The 20,240-nt window shown below is 51.8% G+C and overlaps 1 protein-coding gene across 6 annotated transcripts in view; it reads right to left on the minus strand.

Annotated features, from left to right (window-relative positions):
- SLCO2B1 (solute carrier organic anion transporter family member 2B1) overlaps positions 1-20,240 on the minus strand; it is a 51,218-nt gene that overhangs the window by 11,079 nt on the left and 19,899 nt on the right. For 5 of the 6 annotated variants that reach the window (XM_024762004.1, XM_024762001.1, XM_024761998.1 and 2 more), the window contains exons 6-9: positions 19,919-20,017; positions 16,756-16,946; positions 5,289-5,391; positions 665-1,022 (exon numbers count right to left, since the gene is read on the minus strand). In XM_024762004.1, coding sequence (XP_024617772.1) covers positions 665-1,022; positions 5,289-5,391; positions 16,756-16,946; positions 19,919-20,017 — 751 coding nt within the window. The remainder of the gene's footprint in view (positions 1-664; positions 1,023-5,288; positions 5,392-16,755; positions 16,947-19,918; positions 20,018-20,240) is intronic. The other variant, XM_024762000.1, reaches the window with a different exon arrangement.

A 20,240-nucleotide genomic window follows, 5' to 3' on the forward strand; every position in this document is an offset into this window, starting at 1 on the left:
CTGGGTGTTGGGCCAACCTAAGCCTGGAGCAGTTTCCCAGGAAAAACAAAATCATTCTGGACAAGAGGCAGCAATGGAACTTCCAACACTGTCTCCAAGACGGTTCCCGGGGGAGAGGGTCTATGTCTATAGAGGACTGTGGGCGGGGTGGGGGAAGGAGAAGGGAGATAGGCATCAGAGGCTTTCCCCCTGGAGGGTAGAGGCAGGTGCTGCCCCACAGATGTGGAAAAGAACTCTGGAATTTTAGGGTCATGGAACAGCAGAATTTTAGCTCCCAGCCTCTAAAGACCAAGGATCTCTGAAGTCTCCAGGCCAACTCCTTCCCAGGGCATAAGTCCCCTCTGCAGCACTCCTGATAGGGGCCTTCTTACCTGTGCCATCCACACAAGCGGCCTCGTCCTGCCTCATCTTCCACCCCGCCCCAGGCCTGAGCTGTCCTGCCCACGAAGTCCCATCCCTACCTAGTGGTGCCTGACACCTTCCCTGGAGCCTTCAGGAGACAAGTCCCACTGTTCACAGCTGAGCCAAGCGGGCAGGGGAGGGGAGGGGAGGGGAGATTTGAGGTGGGGGGCGCCCCACTGACCTGGCCTTATCCGGGCCACCCCCTCCCGTGTCCCTGGCAGCCTCCTGCAGCTTTTACTCACAGGCTCTGGCACGTACTCACCCAGGCTGGTGGTTGATGCCTGCAATCTGGTGGGTAGAGCAGCCCATGAAGAAGAGGGGCGTGCTGAGAAGCAGGCAGAACAGAGCCCCCAGCAGGCAGAGGGTGCCGCAGTGCATGGGGCCCAGGCGGAGGCGCTTGACCAGGATGCCCCCCACCACGATGCCCACGATGGCCAATGGGATGGTGAGGCAGCCTATGAGCAGGTTGGCATAGGATGCTGTGACGGAGAACTGGCGCTCCAGGAACTTGGGCAGGAAGGTGGCCATGCCTGCCACCATGGACGACATGCACACCTGGGACAGGACCACCAGCAGGAAGATGGGGTGGCGCAGGGTCCGCAGCATCACCCTGGGAAAGACTGTTGGGGTGAGGGGAGGGAAGATCAGAGCGGACTGGCCATGCCACGTGTTTCCGTCCCATCCTGCCTGTTCAGTTTGTTCCATTCCTTCCATCCCATCTCATTCCACTTAATTCTGTTGCATTCAGTTCCATCCCATTACAGTTGACTCCTTTCCATTTAATAATATTCCATCTTTGAAATTCGGTTGCTCTCCCTTCCACTGAGTTAGACTGCATTCTATTCAATCGCACTTCTTTCCACTCAGTTCTACTCAAAATGCGATTCCATGTAGTTCCCTTCTAGACCATCCTATTTGATTCTGTCTCATTCATCTCATCCCTTCGCATATCTTCTGTTCTACTTCTTCATCTCACTTTTACCCCCACTCAGTCCTTTCCATCCTGTCCTGCAATAGCTCTCTCCAAGCCAACCCAGGCCTCTGTTTTCCCTTCTGTGTCCCCAACATGGGACAGCGCCCACTCCCCTGATTTCCCCATTCCTAGTTTATGTTTCTCCACAGCACTGTACCTAACATACTACACATTTTACTCATTTAGCCATTCTACTGTCACCCCAGCAGAATGTAAGCTTCATTTCAAGCAGGGATTTATATCTGTTGCGTCCATTGCTGAATCTCCACAGCCCAGGGTATACAGTAGGCACTCAAAAAATACTTATGGAATGAGTGAGAGAGTGAATGAATGAGACAATGAATGAATGGACATACAGACTAATAGGTGATCAAATAGCAAAATGTTGGAGCAGAACCTAAGACCTCCAGAGAAGGTGGAAGCTGAGCAGGCCTGGTGCTGGGCAGCTTCTTGCAGGTAGGACAGAGGTAGGGTCTGAAGAATGAGAGGATCTGGAGAGGTGGAGGGGAAGGAATTCCTATAGGGGCGTAGCAGGGGCAAAAGCATGGAAACAAGAACAGACGAGACGGCTCTGGCTTTGAAGCCCTCCGCTCCCATGCTGCCTCCTAAACCAATGCCTGTGTACAGGTCTCCCTCGTTGCAAGTCTGCTAAACTGAAGGGCACATGACATTGGGTTGGTCTTGAACTCTGAGCTTCAGGGCCTTCATCAGCAGGGGCAGCCGAGGTGACGGACCAGAAGGCTTTGTGGGACTCTCTCTCCACCAACAACAAGAGAGAAAGACGTGTTTCTGCCCTCAGGAGGCGAGATGAAGTTAGACATAAGGTGTGAGGGACAGAGGAGAAAAGGTCTTTCTAAGAAGAGGCATTGGGGCTTCCCTGTCGTGCAGTGGTTAAGAATCTGCCTGCCAATGCAGGGGACACGGGTTCGATCCCTGCTCCGGGAAGATCCCACATGCCGAGGAGCAACTGAGCCTGTGTGACTCAGCCGCTGAGCCTGCGTTCTGGAGCCCACGAGCCATAACTACTGAGCCCACGCGCCACAACTACTGAAGCCCGCATGTCTAGAGCCAGTGCTCTGCAACAAGAGAAGCCACCGCCATGAGAAGCCCGGGCACCACAACGAAGAGTAGCCCCCGCTCACTGCAGATAGACAAAAGCCCGAGTGCAGCAGCAAAGACTCAACACAGACAATAAAAAAATAAAAATAAAAAAATTTTCTAAAAATTAAATAAAAGAAGAAGAGGCACCAGAGGAGCTTTAAACACTTGCCAGGCTGGGCTGGTGGGGGGAGATGGCCATGGGCTCCTCTGGGCCGAGTGGGGGTGAAAGCGGGGCTCCCTTCAGTTCCTGCAGCTGCAGGGCCAGGGAGCTTCTGTCCTCAGAGCATGGCCAGCCAAGCCAGTTGGTTCCCTAGCCCCCTGGGCCTGGCCAAGAACTGTTTTCTTGGGCAGGGTGGCTGGGAGCTGGGGCTGTGGAATTCCCCTTCTTCCTGTCCCAGGCCTTCCTCCTGTCCTCAGTTCCTTGCCACACACGCAGTGCACTCAGCGGCACTTGGAGCGGGGAGGGAGTGACGCCGGGCCTTCACCCCAGTGAGCTGCTCCAGCTTCCCTCCCTCCTTGAGCTGTCCTGGCCAGGAGTAGCCTGGGCTTGGCCCAAGCTGTATGGGTGACCTCATGGTGCAGGCAAGGCCAAGAGAGGGCAGGGACTCACCCAAGTTCATCTAGGAAGGTCTGGGCCAGGCCAGGAGTTGCTGGGAGCTTCCTGGCTCCTCGTGTAAGGGTCGTTATCCCTTCTATCCCTCCAGTCCCACCCCATCCTGCGTTCCTGTGCTTCTGGCTCCCTGACTCCAGAGGGCTCCGTCTCATGGACTGTTTCTGTCCCATTCTCCTGTGCTCATCACTGCAGTACACTTTGTCCCCATTCTCTATCTCTCTTCAGCATCTGCAACCTGTCCCTAGAACGGATGGAAAATTCCTGGAGGACAGGGCTATGCCTTTAGTTTAAATAAGGATGCCTGAAGGGGAACTCCAGGGCTGTCTCTAGCTCAGAGACTTTCTTTCCCACTAGACAGGGGCTTCCCTTAAGTCAGCACAATGTCTCCTCCCATCAGACAAGCCAGGGCCTCTGCCCACTGAGAGACTATGTCTCCCTTATCAGACAGGGGCCTCCTCCAGCAAAGAAGCCAGGTCTCCTCCATTAGACAAGACAAGTTCTCCCTCCATTCAGGGACTACGTACCCTCCAGCAGACAGGAACCTGTGTCTCTCCCATCAAACAGGGCCTCTCCCAGCTCAGGGACTATGTCTCCCCCATCAGATAGCCTTTCCTTAGCTCAGAGACTGTCTTCCCCTGAGTTTAGGACTCCTCCAGCGGAAGGACCATGTTTCCTCCTCCCTCTGCCTCCCCACTGGTCCTAGGTGGTCAAGGCCAAGCCTTTGGATCAGACTGGCACCTCTGGAGCTCAGCAGAAAACCCAGAAGCCAGGGTGGCTGACCAGCCACAGGGCCTGTGCCAGCCATGCTTTGGTCTCCCCTAGGATCATGTAGGAGCTGAAACCATCAGAGATAATCTGGCCCAGGACACCTGCTCCAGGATCCAGTTTCAGCGACTGGCCCCAGCTTTCCGCTGGGCTGAAGCCAAAGCAATGATTAACAAGCTCTTCCATGGAACAGCACACTAGGGCCTTCTAGCAGCTGGGGGTGACCTGAGGTTAGGGAGTCTAAGCCCTTGTCTCTAGGCCCAGCCTCTTGGGTTCCAGGCCCCCCTTTCCCTGAGAGTACTGGAGAACCAGGGGCTAGATCACTGGCACCTCAGCACCAAAACTTAGGCCCCAAGAAGTGGGCCTAATTAACTTCCTATTGCAAAATTCCTTGGGGATGGGGGGGTGGTTCAAGCAAACTCTGTGGTTATCACCCTCCTAAACCACAGGCAACTCAATTTACTGTCCTGGGATATGGTCAGAATTATAACAGGAGGGCAGGGGTGATGACTGAAAGAATAATTGTATCATATCAATACAAGCACAGTTTTTTAATCCATATGAAGGACCTTCCATTCATCCTCCCGTTTGAGTCTCCTAACCGTCCTTGAGAGAGGCAGAGCAAGGATTACTGACCCAATCTTTCAGATGAGGAAACTCTGGCTAGAGGAAGAAAGTAACCTGTAAAAGATAGTACGCTGGTCAGTGTCAGGGGCAGGCCTCTAAACCAGGTCTTCTGACTTGCTGTCCAGTGCTCTGGCACACCACAGGCACTCAGTGTTTGTGGGATCAGACTCTTTAGAAAGGATGGTGTGGTCACAATATGGACCCTGGTTATTGATCAATTTAGTTCATAGTCTCAGGGTCAGAGTGACATGGATCTCACCTCTCACTGTACAGATGGAGAAACTGAGGCCCAGAGAGGAGCAAGGGCCCAGGACAAAAGCCCAGATTTCTGGACTTCAGCCCAGAGCTCCTTTGGCCCATGCCACAGCCAAGGACTTTAATAAAAATAAATATTTACTGAGAGCCTCCTGTTTGAAGGCTCCATGGTAGGAGGAGAAGAAGGGTCACAGATGAGCCAGCACAGACCCTGAGCCTCAGGAGCTCACTGTTTGGTAGAAGGGCTGGACAGTACAGATCTGAGCTGACACAGGAGTCCTGAGGTTCGGAGAGCCTAGAGGAGAGAGAGCCAGGCTGGGGGAAGGACAGAGTGGTCTGACCTAGAGGGACAAGAAAGATTTTAATAGGTAGCGATAAAAAAAAATGATGTTCCAGGCAAAGGGGACCCTTTGAGCAAAGACTGACCAGGAATGTATGGTGCTCATGAAGGGCCTGTAGCTGTGGAAGGTGAATCAACAAAGGCTGGAAGGGCTGGATTCTGTACAGTCCCATGTGCCCCTCTGGCCCCACCACTGGCCTCAGTTCACTTACCTTTGATAAACTGGATCACAGTCAAGTCTGGGGCAATCTGGGCTAGGCCATCCTTCTTCTCTGGGGACTCCCCAGGGCTCCGCTCAGAGGAGGCGTCCTCACCCTGGAAAGACACATGGCCAAGGGCAGTCAGCTGGAGGCCAGGCATTCTGCTCAAAGATGCTCTGGGCTGGGGAAGGGAGCTCTGGGAGAGGAGAGGGCGGGGGTCTATCACTGCCAGCAGTGTCCCATTTGTTCTTGGCCCCGTAGATACTTAAGTAGTTTTTGAAAAAATGGATGAAATTCCAGTGGTTGAACTCTGTCATCACCATTATTAACATCCTAATAACCAACATTACCATGAAAATTCCCACCGTAACCACCACCATCATCATTATTCTCATCACCCCATTCACATCACCAATATCATCACAAGTAAACAACCAATATAGTCCTTACTATTGTCATTGTCTCTGTCAAGGTCACTAATTGTCTGCACGATCTCACAGTCATTATCACATCATCACTGTCACCTGACCCTTCAGAATCACCAGCAACAACGTCATTATGGGAATCACTAATATCATTATCACCGTCTCTCACATCACTGTTCTCCCTACCACTGTCTTCACCACCACCAGCAGCATCACCAACTTCTATCCAAGGTTATCGCCACCCCGCCATCTTCAGTTTTGTATCACTCATGGCTGTCATCACCTGGAGAGTCACCATGAGCAGGGGCCTCCAGCGCCCATCCTGTTCCATCCTGTCTGCTGCGACAGGAAGGGAAGTGGGTTGGGAGAGCCAAGAGGCAACAGCCCCCTCCTCCTTTTGGATGAGTCAGACCACACCCAGAGGGGATTGCTCAGCCCTGCGACCACACTACGAGGAAGCTCATGGCTACCCTGTAGTGTGCCCCTCCACCTAGGTGAGGATGGCCTCTGTGCAACTCCTGAAAAAAAGGTCTCTGATCCCAGAAAAGAGAAGACTAGGGGTGATACAATTATGGTCTTCTGATTGTGCCAAAGAGGGAAGGAAATAAGGATAAATAATGGTTAATGGTTACTAAGCACTTACTACCATCCCAGTGCTGTTCTAATGACAAATCCATTAACTCATTGAAACCTCACAGCAACTTTCTGAAGTAGGTACCGTTGTAATCCCTATTTTTCAGGAGATAGAACTGGGACACAGAGAGATGAAGTAACCTGCCTGGTCACACAACTAGTAAGTGGTTTGGCTAGGATTTGAACCCCGACAGCTTGACTCCAGGGCCTGTGTGCATTTGGCTGGCTCACCCTAAGGGCCGCGGGGACCAAGGCCCTGAGGGAACCAGCACTAAGTGCTGGGTATTCTGCCTGCCTTACTCCAATACAGCAGTGCTTTCAGGCAGGTACTATTACTGTACCCATTGTTTATATGAGGAAATAAGTCTTAGAGAAGTTGTTTCTGGCACAGGGTCATTCAAGCATAAGTGATCAAGTGGGGTCTGATTTTACTACATTTTTCTGTGCAGCCTGAGACCAAGATTAGAAGCAACAAGTTCCACGGAGAAAGACTGAAGCCCAATGTGACGAGCAGCTTGGATGAGACTGCCCTGGGAGGAAGTGAGTTCCCCATCACTAGGAGCATGCAAGCACAAACGGACTTCGCCCTGGTCTGGGGTGCTATATACCATGGGGAAGGGTGGGTTGGGCTGGAGAACTCATCTGAGGTCTCTGGTTCTGCCTCTTCTCTCCTCACAGAGCCTCTGTGATGTCCCCATAAGCTTCACCCTCTGGCTGGTGTCTGACACCTTCTCTTCTGTCTCCCATCTTTTTTTTTTTTTTTTAAGGGAGAAAATACTGGATCTCCCCACATTTCAGGACCTCCACGAAGGCCCCCACCCTGGGAGTGCCCTGTTCCAAGCCTCTTCCACCTCACTTCCAGGTGTTGGCTGGCTCAAGGCTGGCCCTGCCCCAGCAGGGAAATTCATTCAAACATCCGTTCAAGCGTGTTCATCCCCCGTGGGCTTCTCCCTTCCTCATTTCTACTTTTTATTCCAGCAGGTACTGGGCTCTGGGTTTCCTGGCCTCAGGGGAGGTTCGTGGCAGGGCAGAAAGTCATGTTTGCAAGATTTTCCTTTCTGGCTTTTGTTTCCAAAGCCTGATGCCATTGAGAAGATTAATCTGGGTGTTTTGGGGGGTGGGGAGGGGGGCTGTGAGGAGAGGGAGAGGAGAGAGGGGTTCCCTGAGAAGCAGGAAGCCACATAGCCTCTGCGACAGTTCCCAAGGAAGCAGTTCACTTCTGAGGGGCAGGCTGCAGAAGGACTTAAGGAGGCTGGGTCCCCATGTTCCCAGCCACATGGAGCTTCTCAGCTCCTAGCAGGTTAAGGGGGACCACATGGGCCAGGATGGATTGAGGCTGATACCTGCTAGGGGTGCGGTGGGGGTGAGGATAGGACCTCCCTGGTGCCTGGACACCCTGTAAGACCTCAGGACCTTTGCTTCACCTTGGTGGGGGAGCCCTGAGAAAGGCTGAAGCTGAATTTCCTACTGAGCCAGGAGGATGGGCATTCAGAGTAGAAGTTAAGTTGATTTTCAGAGAAAATAACTATCTATCTTATACACACTTAGGGTCTGAGTAAAACCTTGTTCAGTGTCTCTCCCTTGTTGAACTCTGAGCTCTGCAAGAGGAGGGACCACGTTTACCTTGTTCTCTGTTGAAACTCTGATGCCTAGCACAGGGCCTGGAGTGAAATAGTGCATGTCTATGAAACATCTATGAAAAGAAGGAGTGCAAGAGATGGCTCCCACAGGCAGTGGGTGCAGGCAACGCCAGGCTCTTGGAAGGAAAATGAGAAGGACATCAACGGGAGATGCTATAGTGCTGGCAGCAAGCTCAGAGATGGCTGCTGGTTCAAGGGAGGGCAAAGGGTCCACACTGAGCCCCCAGGGCCTAGCAGAACGGAGACTCCAGGCATGCCAGGCCACTGGTATGTGGGCTGGTGACCCCTACTCCAGCCTCACTGGGACCTGCAAAGGAAGGAGACTTACATGCCACACAGGAGCAAATAAGTTGTGAGGTTAGGTAATGCCGACTAAAACCTGGCACTTGCTGTCTGCCCCTACAAGGACTAAATCACAAGCCGCTGGGACCGCTGACCTTCAACATCCCCTGAAAGGAGTTCAGGGTGGAGACCAGGAATAAGACATGCTGTGCTCTGGGAAAAACTGGCAGAACAGGCCTTCAGACAGTTAGATATTTTCAGGAGAAGATTTTATGAGCCCAGTTTGTGCATCTCTTCATGTCTAGAGAAGCACTAAAGTCCTTCATGGTGACGTCTGTTCCTAGCAGCAACCTTCTACAAAAACGTGTGCTTGATTGCCTGTACCACACCTCCTTCCCCAGCTTCACCAAAATCACATACATACTGACCTTCCCCCCTACCTCTTCGGAGCGGTTTCTCAGAGCTATCTGAAATGCTGTCTCCCAGGCTATAGTCCTCATTCTGCCCCAAATAAAACTTAATTCACAGCTCTCATGTTGTGCTTTTTTTTTTCAGTCGACAGTAACTTGCACAACATCACACAAGTAGCAAGTGGCAGAGCTAAGATCTGAGCTCAAGTCTGCCCGAGTCGAAAACTTACACTTTATGCACCAAGCCCTGTGAATCAGAAGTCTGGTGCAGGACTGGCGGAATTAGGAGGCACCTTCGTGGGGTGATGTGAAGGGGCCTGAAACCTGAGTCTTGTTTCTCTGGATGAGGCACTGTGGGTCTATTATTTATATCTCAGAGCTGTGCTGTCTGATGCAGCCACCAGCCGCACATGGCCACTGAACACTGGAACAATGGCCGGTCCAAATTGAGATGGGCCGTAAGTGTAAAATACACATTGCATTTCAAAGACTCGGTATGAAAAAATGGAACGGAAAATATCTCACAATTAGTTTTTTTTATAGTTATGATATGCTAAAATGAGAATGTTTTAAATATAGTGGATTAAAGAAAATTCTTCTTAAAATCAATTTCTTTTCCTTTTGAATGCGGCTACTAGACCATTTAGAACAACATTTGTGGCTCACGTGATATTTCTTTTGGACATGCTGCCTTAAGGAGAATTAGAGAATCTCCTTACTCTGTTCTCAGTCCTAGCCAAGCTGTGAGAGAGCGTGTGGGAAGGTCCAGGGTCCCGGAGCGAGAGGGGTGCTGTCCCAGGAATGGAAGTAAGAAGGGTGGGGATAGATTGACAACTTCCTAGGTTTCCTATCAGGGAGAGGCAGTCTTGCCCTTCAGACAGGCAACATCTTGTGAGTTCCTTGCCTGGGGCTCCTCGTCCCCAAGTAAACAGTAAAAACAACCAGTGTCATCTGCTGCCACATGTATAACCCTACGTGGTCTACACTGCACTTTCACATCCACTCTGTCATTTAATTCCCACAACAGTCTGGTGTGGGGACGATTACTGCACCTGTTTCACAGAAGAGGAAGCGGAGGCCCCCAAAGGGCAAGTGTCACCCAGGGAGTAATTGGCAGACTAGGCTTTATTACCACTCCCTGTGCCCATATTGACCTCTGGGATTTGGGGACGGGAGGGGAAGGACAGACCTTCAGGGGTTGCGGGGTCAGGAGGGCATCCAGGCGGAGGTGAGCTCTGGGACCGGAGAGATAGGAAGGGAACTATTATTTGAAACAGGGACATATACTAGCAGAAGGGCAGGGGTGGGAAGAGAGGTGTCTGGGAGGTGGGAGGAACCAACTGACGACAGCCAAGAACCTCTTGGGACAGGAGCATGGTGGTTCAGAGGGCCAGGCTGAGGGACTTGGGCTTTCTTCTGTGGGTGCTGGGTACACTGACCTCCAGCCCCTGTCTCTGTGCTCTCCAGAAGTTTCCGCCTCTCTCTCCACATCTGTTTTGAGGACTCCTGACTAACAGTGGGCTCCAGAAACAGGAATCATCGAGCCTCTGCTCAGAGTGGGGCTCAGAGTATGACCAATCTGGGCTGTTTCCCCAGGTCAGCATGTCTGGGCTGAGGGAGCTGGTCAGAACTTCCCCTTTCGGGCTGTGTGCTGACTGCTGCAGCCCGTGGGACCCGGGACGCTGTGTGGTCCAGCACGAGGAAGGTCCCACTGCCTGTGGGGCCTCAGGGGGCCCAGGAGCTGTCCTTAGAGGAAGTTGGGCTCCTTGAAGGTTCTGGGCCGGGGCTGTGATCCCAGCCCCATAGAGCCAGCGCTGACCCTGATGGATGATGTGGAACTCTCTGCCAGCCCTCAGCTTCCATCACATCTGGCCCCAGGAAGCAGCCACAGGGATGAGGTTATCTGCTTAACTTCCTATCCTCTATGGGAGGGAGATCGTGTCTTCTAGCAGAGGTCCTGGACATCTGAGCTTCTTTGAGGGAACGGTGTGCTCCTGGCTCTCTTACAATGGGATTCTTGCAACTGGCCACACCTCTTTTACCTGTGGCTACCAGAAAGCTCAGGACCCAATAAGTGTTTCAATGAGTGGTCTTGGTCTTGATTGAGTGACTCAGCACAGGCTCTGCAATGGTTCTCCCTGGGCCTGAAACCCAGCTCCACCTTTCACTAGCCATTCCACCAGGTTATTTAATCTCTCTGTAACTCGGTCCCTCGGGAGTAAAATGGGGGTAATAGCTATTTCTTAGGTGGGTTACAGGGATTAAATGGGCTGTTAATACAAAGGGCTTAGAACAGTGGATGGTACAGAGTTGGCAGTACATGTCGGCCTAATTTCTCACTCTCTTACTAGTACTGTACATGTATTTGGTGTGAGCCCTCTCAAACCTTTTATGGAATATAGTGGAAGTAGGATATAGAAAAGCATCTAAGAAGAATATTGGAAAAAAAGGTAATTTTTCCTTTTAAGAGCTGGCCTAATCCATGCTAAGGACAAGCACTCCTGGTTCCTGAGCCCGCATGTCAGGTATTGAACCACCCACCTCGACACTTTGCCTCATTTCCTTCTTACAAACCCCCCAAACTATAGATTGTATGGTTATACCCATTTTATAGATTTCAGGCTTAGTAAGTGACAGAGTCAGAATTCATACCCAGGTCAGGACGGTGCAGACAAAGCTGCTGTCGGCCTTCCTCCCTGCCACTAAGCGATACCTCCAACTCAGACACTAAGGAAATGCTTACATGGTGCCTCATGGGCCAGATAGGCTACCAAACACCTCTCTCCTTTAGCCTCAGTCTCCTCCTCTATCATTTGGTGGTATTGGACTAGACCAATGTTTTTAAAACTGGTTTTTGCAACAGAACCCTTTTCCCAAGTGAAATCTCACTCAAAAGACTGGTAGAAAAACACCAAAAAGTAGAACTGGTCTGATTGAAGTGTGTGTGTGTGTGTGTGTGTGTGTGTGTTTGTAGGAGAGGAAGGTCCTTAGTCCTGCTGGGGAACCCCTCTCTTCAGTCTCCCTATGGTGGCACCCTTTGTGTTCTGTGGGGTGCAGTTTGAAAACCACTTGAGCAGATCACTCCAAAGGGCCTTCCAGGCCCCCCTGTATGAGGAAGCTCTGATCTACACCAGGCCAGGGAGAGGAAGGCTCTCTTCAGCCCTTTGGGGCCAAGACCTGGCCTTGTACAGATGGGTGCAAGGGGAGGTGGTGATGGCCAAGCTCTGGGCACAACCTTGACCCTCTCTGGGCCTCAATCCCTCTGTCTGTAAGAGGGAGTGGGCATTGAAGTGGATGATCACACAGGTCCTTCTACCTTAGAGAGCTGACTGAGGTGGGGTGAGGGTGGAGTCACAGGCTTGGGTCACCTGGGATGGGGAAGGAAACAAGAGGGCTCCCAAGCTGGCTGGGAGGGCTCTGGAGGCAGTGCCAGCAAGGGAGAGACTCCAGGCAGAGGGAAGACCTGTGTCACCCCGAATCTCATAGGGGCTGCAGTGGGAGCACAAAGTCCCAGGGGAACAGGGACCTTCCGCCTGGGCAGACCCCAACAGACGGGCCCTAAGTCCTAGGTTTTAAAGGCCATTGCCACTGCCCACTCTTGGCCCCATCCCTGAACATTTTCCCAAAGAAGCACATCGAGGTTAATGACTAGGAGACAATGGATTTCATAGACTCAGTCCAAAATTGTAGCTATTTAGAAATGTGAATTTTGGGAGTCACACAGCATTTGAGGTGCAGAATCTTAGAATAATAGAACATAAATACTCGAGAATCTTCAACTACTAGAAACATAGAACTTTAAAACCAGGTAATATTCTAATCCCAGACTCTGGGAGATACCCCAGAATAACAGACACTGAGGCTGCTGGGAAATATGACAGAGGCCAGTGGTGTTCAGAGTCTGGGTGGGGACACAGGATCTCCAGGGGATCTCTTCTCAGCCCCTGGTCCAGCCTGAAGGGTAGTTCAGAAGGGCCTAAGGAGAGCACAGGAGGGCTGCTGGCTGAATGGGATCCTACAGCCACAAAGCTGTATGGGCCCAGATGACCTGCTAGGGAGCCCCTAAGAGACCATCTTTACTCTATGGGCTCTGCAGAGCCATGTGCCAGGAGCCCGGCAGCTTGACAGGACCTTAGAAACTGGCTAATTGTAGACAGGGAGACTGAGGCCTGAGAGAGGTGAGGCCTGCCCTGGTTCACTTCTAGAAAGACGTCTGGGTGGCCACCTGAGCTCTGAGGTCACAGACACGTGGACAGAGACAAAGGCAGGGAAGCAGAGCTCCTGCCCCTCCCATGCCGATATGGCCTCCCCCATCCCCCATCCCATAGTCTTTTCTGTGGAGACTATTAATCCCCTCCTCCCTGGCAGAGAACTCTAAGCACAGGCCATGGGAGAAACATGAGCTGTCATTCAGTCATCCTCCGTCTGTCTGCTCCTGGCCTTCTTTCACTACCTGAGAGCTCCTTGGGGCAAGGGCTGTGGGATACACCCCTCGGTCCTCCTGTAAAAGTGCTCATGTACTGCCCCATAGGGAGCCACTTAAAGGAGGCACCAATGAACCTGCCAGAGCTAGCAGACTTTGTCCAGTCTTCTGCGTATTGTACAGACAGGGAGACTGAGGCCAGAGACCTCCTCTGGGTCACGCAATCCTTATATAATCTACCACTATCTCCTGGATACCAGTAAAAGCTGCATTTACTTCTAGGAGGGTATTTAGAGGACCCCTGAGCCAGGGAGGGGGTGCTTGAAGGGACTTCAGAAATAGTCCCCCACTTCACTTTCTCCCCTTGCCTGTTCCGACTCCCCATGGAAGATACACATCCCATGTATGAGGACCTGGGCTTTCTGGCTGCCAATTTTGCCTAATTGGGCCCTTCCTCCTGGTCCGTGTCCCTCCCCATCAGTGGCCTGAGTGGGCTGGGCCAGCCCAAGCAACTGCAAGCAGACCCGGCCTAGGCAGCCTCCGGAGGCGGGGGAACAGTTCCTCCCACATCAATATTTATTGCCTGAATGCTGCTGGAAGCAGATCATCCTGTCCTCAGCCTTCGGTTCTTTTTTAAGAACCTCTCACCGCCTTCCCTCCTCACTCCCCATCCCCGATGTGCTGAGAGAACGAATCCAGACAGCCAGACAGGTTCACAGCGAGGGAGCCAGGGTTTCAAGTCATCACAGAGACACAGCTCTAAAAATCCAAATCTCTGCATCACAGCAGCTTCCGCTCAAGGAATAGTGCATTCTCAGAATCCGAGGCACACAGAATACTGCTCCAGGAATCTAAACTCAGCATCGTACACAACAGAACAGAATGGGGAAGTGACTTGCTCAAGGTCACATGACTGAGCCCAGCATAACCGAGGCTCAGCCTTGTTTCTTCCACCTCTTCCACCCCATGGCTCAAGTGGCACTTCTTCTCTGTTCAAATTCAGAACAGAGAAGCGCCACTTCTCCGTGGCAAGACCCAGCTTGGAGATTATCCATAACTGGCAACCCAGTCTCTTCCCTTCCTTCCTCTGTGATCACCCTTGCTTCTAAGAACTCTTCCCCAAGTTCCAGGAATTTCTTCTCATTCATATTTTGGCGTGAGCTAGGCAGAACCAGGAAGGACCATCTGTGGTTCCAAGCTGTCTTCTTCCCCTGAAACTGGTCTCTCTCCAACGCCTGCCTTGCCTGCCTCTGAGCCAGCATCAGCCCTTCACTGCCTCTGGATGCCCATCCCATAGAGCAAGATCCAGGTCTGTGTGGTCCCCCTCCTGCGTGGCCCTTTGGACTCAACCTCACGCCCTGCCTTACTGCCAATGCACTGGTTCCTGCCTGGACCAACACCACAGCTGTCACATCGATCTCCCTGCCCCCAGCTGCTCTCTGCACACTCCCCTGTCCCTACCAATCCCTTCTGTTCTTAGCACCTGGTGCTAAAGCCGTAGGACTCCCTCCAGGGCTACCCACTGCTCTTGAAGCTGGAAGGCAAGCCTTTTCATGTTCTGGCCTCTGCTGGCTGTCCCAACATCAATTTTCTTTGGTCCCCCCAACCCCATGTATATTATAGCCTCTGCTGCAGCAGTGGGTGGGAGATGGGCTGGTGAAGGCAGCCAGGTGTGGTGTCAGAATGACTTGGGGTCAAGTCCCAGCTTTTCCAGGCAGAGACATTTTCAGCCCTTCCTCTTAGGCCTAAATTTTCTTGCTCTAAGGATGAGGCACTATCTCACATTACAGCAAACATTCAAATGCACCAACCTGCAACATTAAATTGAATTATTCTTGCTGCAAAATATCTGACAGGATTTTTATAAATTGTCCCTTTGAAATTGAACTACTTAGCAACAACTAACTTCCTTAATTTATGACTGTGATTTCTCAAGATCCTGGCACAGAGGTCCTAAAACTCTTGTAAATAAGGGTGTTAGGAGAATCTTTTGATCTAATATTTAGTCTTTGATCCCGGTTCCTGACACAGAGCTCCTAAGATCTTTGTAATTTCCTGAGTGGTAAGAGCATCTGACACCGAGCCCCGAAATCCCTTGGAATTTCCTGGTGATAGGAACGTCTTTTGTTTTAATGAGGTGACTCTGGTGGGCTCCTGGATGAGGGCTGGTCACCAGAAAGATCAAGCCATGATTGGAAGCTTGGAACTTTAAGCCCACCACAGCCCCCTAATTCTGCAGAGAGGAGAGAGAGGCTGAAAGGGAGTTAATAATCAATCATGCCTACGTGATGAAGCCTCCATAAAAAATGCCAATAGTATAGGGCTCAGGGAGCTTCTAGGTTGGTGAACACAGCCAGGTGGGTGATGTACCCAACTCCACAGGGAGAGAGCTCCTGTGCTCAGCCCACTCCCAGACCTCGCCCTATGTATCTCTTTATCTGGCTGTTCATCTGTATCATTTACCGTATCCTTTATTATGTAATAAACTGGTGAACATAAGTCAGTGTTTTGCTGAGTTCTATGAGCCACTCCAGCAAACAATCAAATCCACAGAAGTATTACGTGGGGACAGGTAAAACAGGAGTGTTTTCCTTTATACTCCCAGACTTGGGAAAAAAGAAAGTCTAACACACAAATTTTCAGAATGTAACGAAATATGTATGAGTGTTATGAAGCTGACGCTAATGACATACAATTGAGCTTTTATAAGACATTTCTACTTTGTCTTCTTTTGTATTTTAGAGCCAATTTATTGTTTTTCAGGCCTTGTGTTTTTGTGGGTCCCTGGAAAACTTAGAGGTCCCTGGCCCAGAATCATCTCTCCTGCCCAGCGGCCTCACACGGTCCTGCCTTCTCCTACCACCTGTGACCTTGAGCACATCCTTGCCCATCCTGGGCCTGTGCTGTCCTCTGAGGAAAGACTGTGAGCCGCGCAGAAGAGTTCAGTGAGATACCCCTGCAGTACCTCGCCAGTTGTTACTTATCTTAACAACTTATCTGTCTCTTAAAGAGACTCTGTCCTCAGAGTCTAGGCTATGCCTGGTTTAAGTAAGGGTGGAGACCATGTGCTGAGCCCCAGGGTCCAGCCTGACGCCTGGCCCCAGGGAAGCACTCAGTACATGTCTGTCCCCTCACTGTCCCTGAAAAGGCCAGGTTCATTTCTATAGCCAAATCCTTTGCCCAGGCTGTTTCCACACCGAGAATGCCCCTCCTTTTCCTTTCCATGCTTCTGCACGTCCTTCATTGTCCAGTTCGACTCCCCTCTCTTTAGAGAAGCCTTCCCAGACCCTCCTGCAAACCCTCCACCTCCTCCCAGTTCTAACATTGCTATAGCACGTTCAGAATCTACCAAACACTTTAAGCAACAAGCAGAGAGGTGGTAGGGTAGTGGTTAGAATGAGGGGAGTAGGCTCAGACAGGATTGGGTTCTGCTTGCAGCACTGTCCTTGCTGGTCTCGTGATCTTGGGTAGGTCACTTCCATCTCTGGCCCTCGAGCTCCTCAGCTGTGGAGGGGCAGGAAATACACACTGTGCAGGGACATCGGGGAGATGGCTTTGCAAGCTGTGATGTGCAGTGCCCAGGAGGGATGGAGTTTAAAGTTATCAAGGAGGACAAGTGGGTTGGGGGTGGAGCCTGGACTAGAGTGGGGCGTGGAGGGGGCTTACTTTGCTGACAGGTGGGTCTGAAACTGCCAAGGCCTTTCGCCGGAAGCGAAGCTCACGTTTCTCCTTGGGCATCTCCTTGGGGAAGAAGAAGTAGGGGGTGGCAGCCAGGGCCACGGTGCCAGCCGAGATGAGAAAGCCCAACCACCAGGCACCCACCCATCGGGGGTCCTTTGAGGTCAGGCTGATGCCACCTGGAAGAGAAGACCATGCGATATTAGGGTCAAGGTGGGCTGTCACTTCTTGGCCACCACCCTGGGACTGGCCTCTTGAGACATGAAGTGGCCTGTGCTGGGAGTCAGGAGCTCTGGGTTCCAGTTGTGCCAGTTAGTATATCCTGTGTGACCTTGGGCAAGTCCCTGTCCCTTCCTGGGCCTCAGCTTTTTCAACTATTAAGGCAATGTGTTTCGTGGTCAAGGTCATGGACTTTGGAAATGGACTGCTGGGTCTGAGTTCCATTGCTAACATAACCTTGGGCAAGTTACTTAACCTCTTGGTGCCTCGGTTTCCTCCTCTGTAAAGTACAGATATTAGTAGCACTTACATCATAGGGCTGAGGTGAGGATCATAGAAACTAATACGTGTAAAGCACTTAGAATAGTGCTGGCACATAGAATGTCTACATGGGTGTCTTCTCTTTGCTTACTGTTACTACTGTGATTATTATTAGGAAACTGATGGCTAGGATGACTTTTGTGGTTCTCAGACCTGCACGATGATTAAAATCACAAGGGGTGCTTGTCAAAAACACCTGGCCTTACCCATGACCAGCTTAGAACTGCCACAGGATGGGGTGGGAAGGTGACCAAGGAATCTGTGCCTTTAACAAGTTCCCCACCTACTGTATAGCACAGGGAGGAAAAAAAAAAAAAGAAGGTACAGTCTTTGCAGGACATATATTAAGTTAATCTTAAAAATGCATTCCAATATATATTAGGTGTAGACAAATATTGTTTGATTCCACTTATACTTGGTACTTAGAAAAGTCAAATTCATAGAGTCAGAAAGTACATTGGTAGATGCCAGGGGCCGGGGGGGTAGGGTTGAGGGTGGGAGTGGGAGGTGAGGAGGGGGAATGGGGAGTTAGTGTTTAATGGGGACAGAGCCTCAGTTTAGGAAGGTGAAAAATTCGGGAGATGGAGGATGGTGATGGTTGCATAACAGTGTGAGTGTACTTAATGCCACTGAACTGTACAGCTGAATAGGGTTAAAATAGTATGTTTTATATTATGTGACTTTTACTACAATAAAAAAACATTTAAAAAAATCCCCAGGTGATTTTGATCCCCCTCCAGGTGTAATTAGGGCAAGATTATCCCAGGTGTACCTCCTGACTGGAGTGCCCCCCTCTCCCAACAGACCTCTTGATCCCCAGGCTGAGCTGGGTACCTCCTCCTTCAACAGCATCTGCAAACACTTTCTAACAATACAGATGCATGATGACACCAACCCCGTGAGTGGGGCTCATCCCCAGGTGCTTGATCCTGAGCTCCTCCTGGACAGGGGCCAGAGTACACAGTCAGCACTCAGCAAATGCATCTGTAAAACTGGGGGCGAAGTTGGCTTCTGCACTGATTCCCTTTTCCACTTATTATTCCCCTGGCTTCTGTGCCAGGCTGGTGGGAACTCACACACACAACTCAGATCCGCTTCTCACATACCAGTCTGTGCCTGCAGTGGATATGACCCGCCCAACCCACGCAATCCCCCAGAGAGAAAGAAGGATTAGGGAGGTGGCACATTGGTCCACAGGAGTGCCACATCTTCCTGTGAAGGTGGCATAGCTGCCAGGATGATGTCAACAGAGCCAGAAACATACCCCCATCCCCTGAGCTGGGGTGTGTCTGGGAAACTGACTCCTGACTCCCAAGACTGTTCCATTGAGGGAGAGAGGAGTTACAACCAGAGTCCACATTTGGCTCCTGGCCCAGCTTTCTAGAAGGAGGGGAGGTGGGGCAGGGTTATCCCTAGCGACTCTTGTTCAGAGCTGCCCAGGCCTGTCCTGACTGGAGGCACCCGTGGGCAAAAGCCAGAGAACAAGAAACAAAATCTGCCTGTCCATCTACCTGTACATGTGTCACCTGAGGCTTCTAGGGCTCGCTGGAAAATCTCCAGGTGAGGGATGGGACATCTGAGCACCACGAGGCAGAAGGCAGAGCTGGGAGCTCAGAGCTACTTGGTGTGACCAGAGGCAGCTGAGATGCCACAGTGACCTGTTCTAAAACAATTCCACTCCCACTCCTCACAGAGCGCCGGGACTCTGGGATCCCCAACACTCCTCCCTCCTGGCTGCCTTTGGACCCAGCTTCAGTTCCACTCCTTGGCCCACACTGACCACTACCTGGATCAGAGACCGCTATTCCCCAAACGGTGCCCTCAGCACGGGTTGTCAGGCTCTGAGTGGTCAGAGCTGGAACGGTCCTTAGAGGTCACCCAGTGGATTTCCCATCTGAGATGGCCAATGTAGCTGAGTCCTGCTCCAAAGTTCCCTCCGGCACGCCAGTGTCCTCTCTGTGTCCTGAGGCTTGTCCCCCGACAGATGGGAGTGCCCCACAGGCCAAGAAGAGTATGTGGCCCTGTCTGCTCCACAGTGTATCTGGGCAGGGGGCTGGGGGCCTGGGGGAGCTCAGGGGTGGAACTAGGTGAAGACACGTAACAATAGTGACAACACCTATAACTCTCCATCTGACGGCTCCTTGTAGCTTATCTCCACATTCTCACTGCATTGTGATTACAGCTTTGGGAGGTGGGCGGGACAGAGAGCATCTCAAAGATGGGAAAGCTGAGGCTCAGAGAGGTTAAGAGGCATGTCCAGGGCTTCCCTGGTGGCTCAGTGGTTGGGAGTCCGCCTGCCGATGCAGGGGACGCGGGTTCGTGCCCCGGTCCGGGAGGATCCCGCATGCCACGGAGCGGCTGGGCCCGTGAGCCATGGCCGCTGAGCCTGCGCGTCCGGAGTCTGTGCTCCGCAACGGGAGAGTCCACGACAGTGAGAGGACCGCGTACTGCAAAAAAAAAAAAAAAAAAAAAAAAGAAAGAGGCATGTCCAAGGTCATGGGGTTGCTGGGATTTGAACCTGGGTCCCCTAGCTCAGTGTCTCCTATGAGACCAGTGGTCAGTCAGCTGTGTCTGTGTGCCCCTGGGGACAACTGTGTGCTCTGAGGCTCACCTTCCGGCATTCGATCCATGTCCACGTAAAGGCACAGCATGAGGCTGCCCAGCCCATAGGCCATGCCTGGCCCCATCATGGTCACTGCAAACAGGATCCCTGCCACAGGAAGCCTAGGTTAGACCCCTCTAGCCCGGCTTCCCTCTGCAGGTTAGTGCCTGCCCAGCCTCCAACGGGCAAGAGCGGCCCATCTCCCCTGGTCAGGGCCGGAGAGCTCTCCAGGGCTTCTCCGGCCCTTTACCAGCCACATGGGGCAGAGGTCAGGGACTCATACTTAGCCTGACCTGGGCCGCGCCCTCCCTCAGAGCCCGAGGAGTGGGAC

Source organism: Neophocaena asiaeorientalis, unplaced genomic scaffold (assembly GCF_003031525.2).
Source record: "Neophocaena asiaeorientalis asiaeorientalis breed wild unplaced genomic scaffold, Neophocaena_asiaeorientalis_V1.1 scaffold263, whole genome shotgun sequence".
In the NCBI taxonomy this organism is placed as follows: Eukaryota; Metazoa; Chordata; class Mammalia; order Artiodactyla; family Phocoenidae; genus Neophocaena; species Neophocaena asiaeorientalis.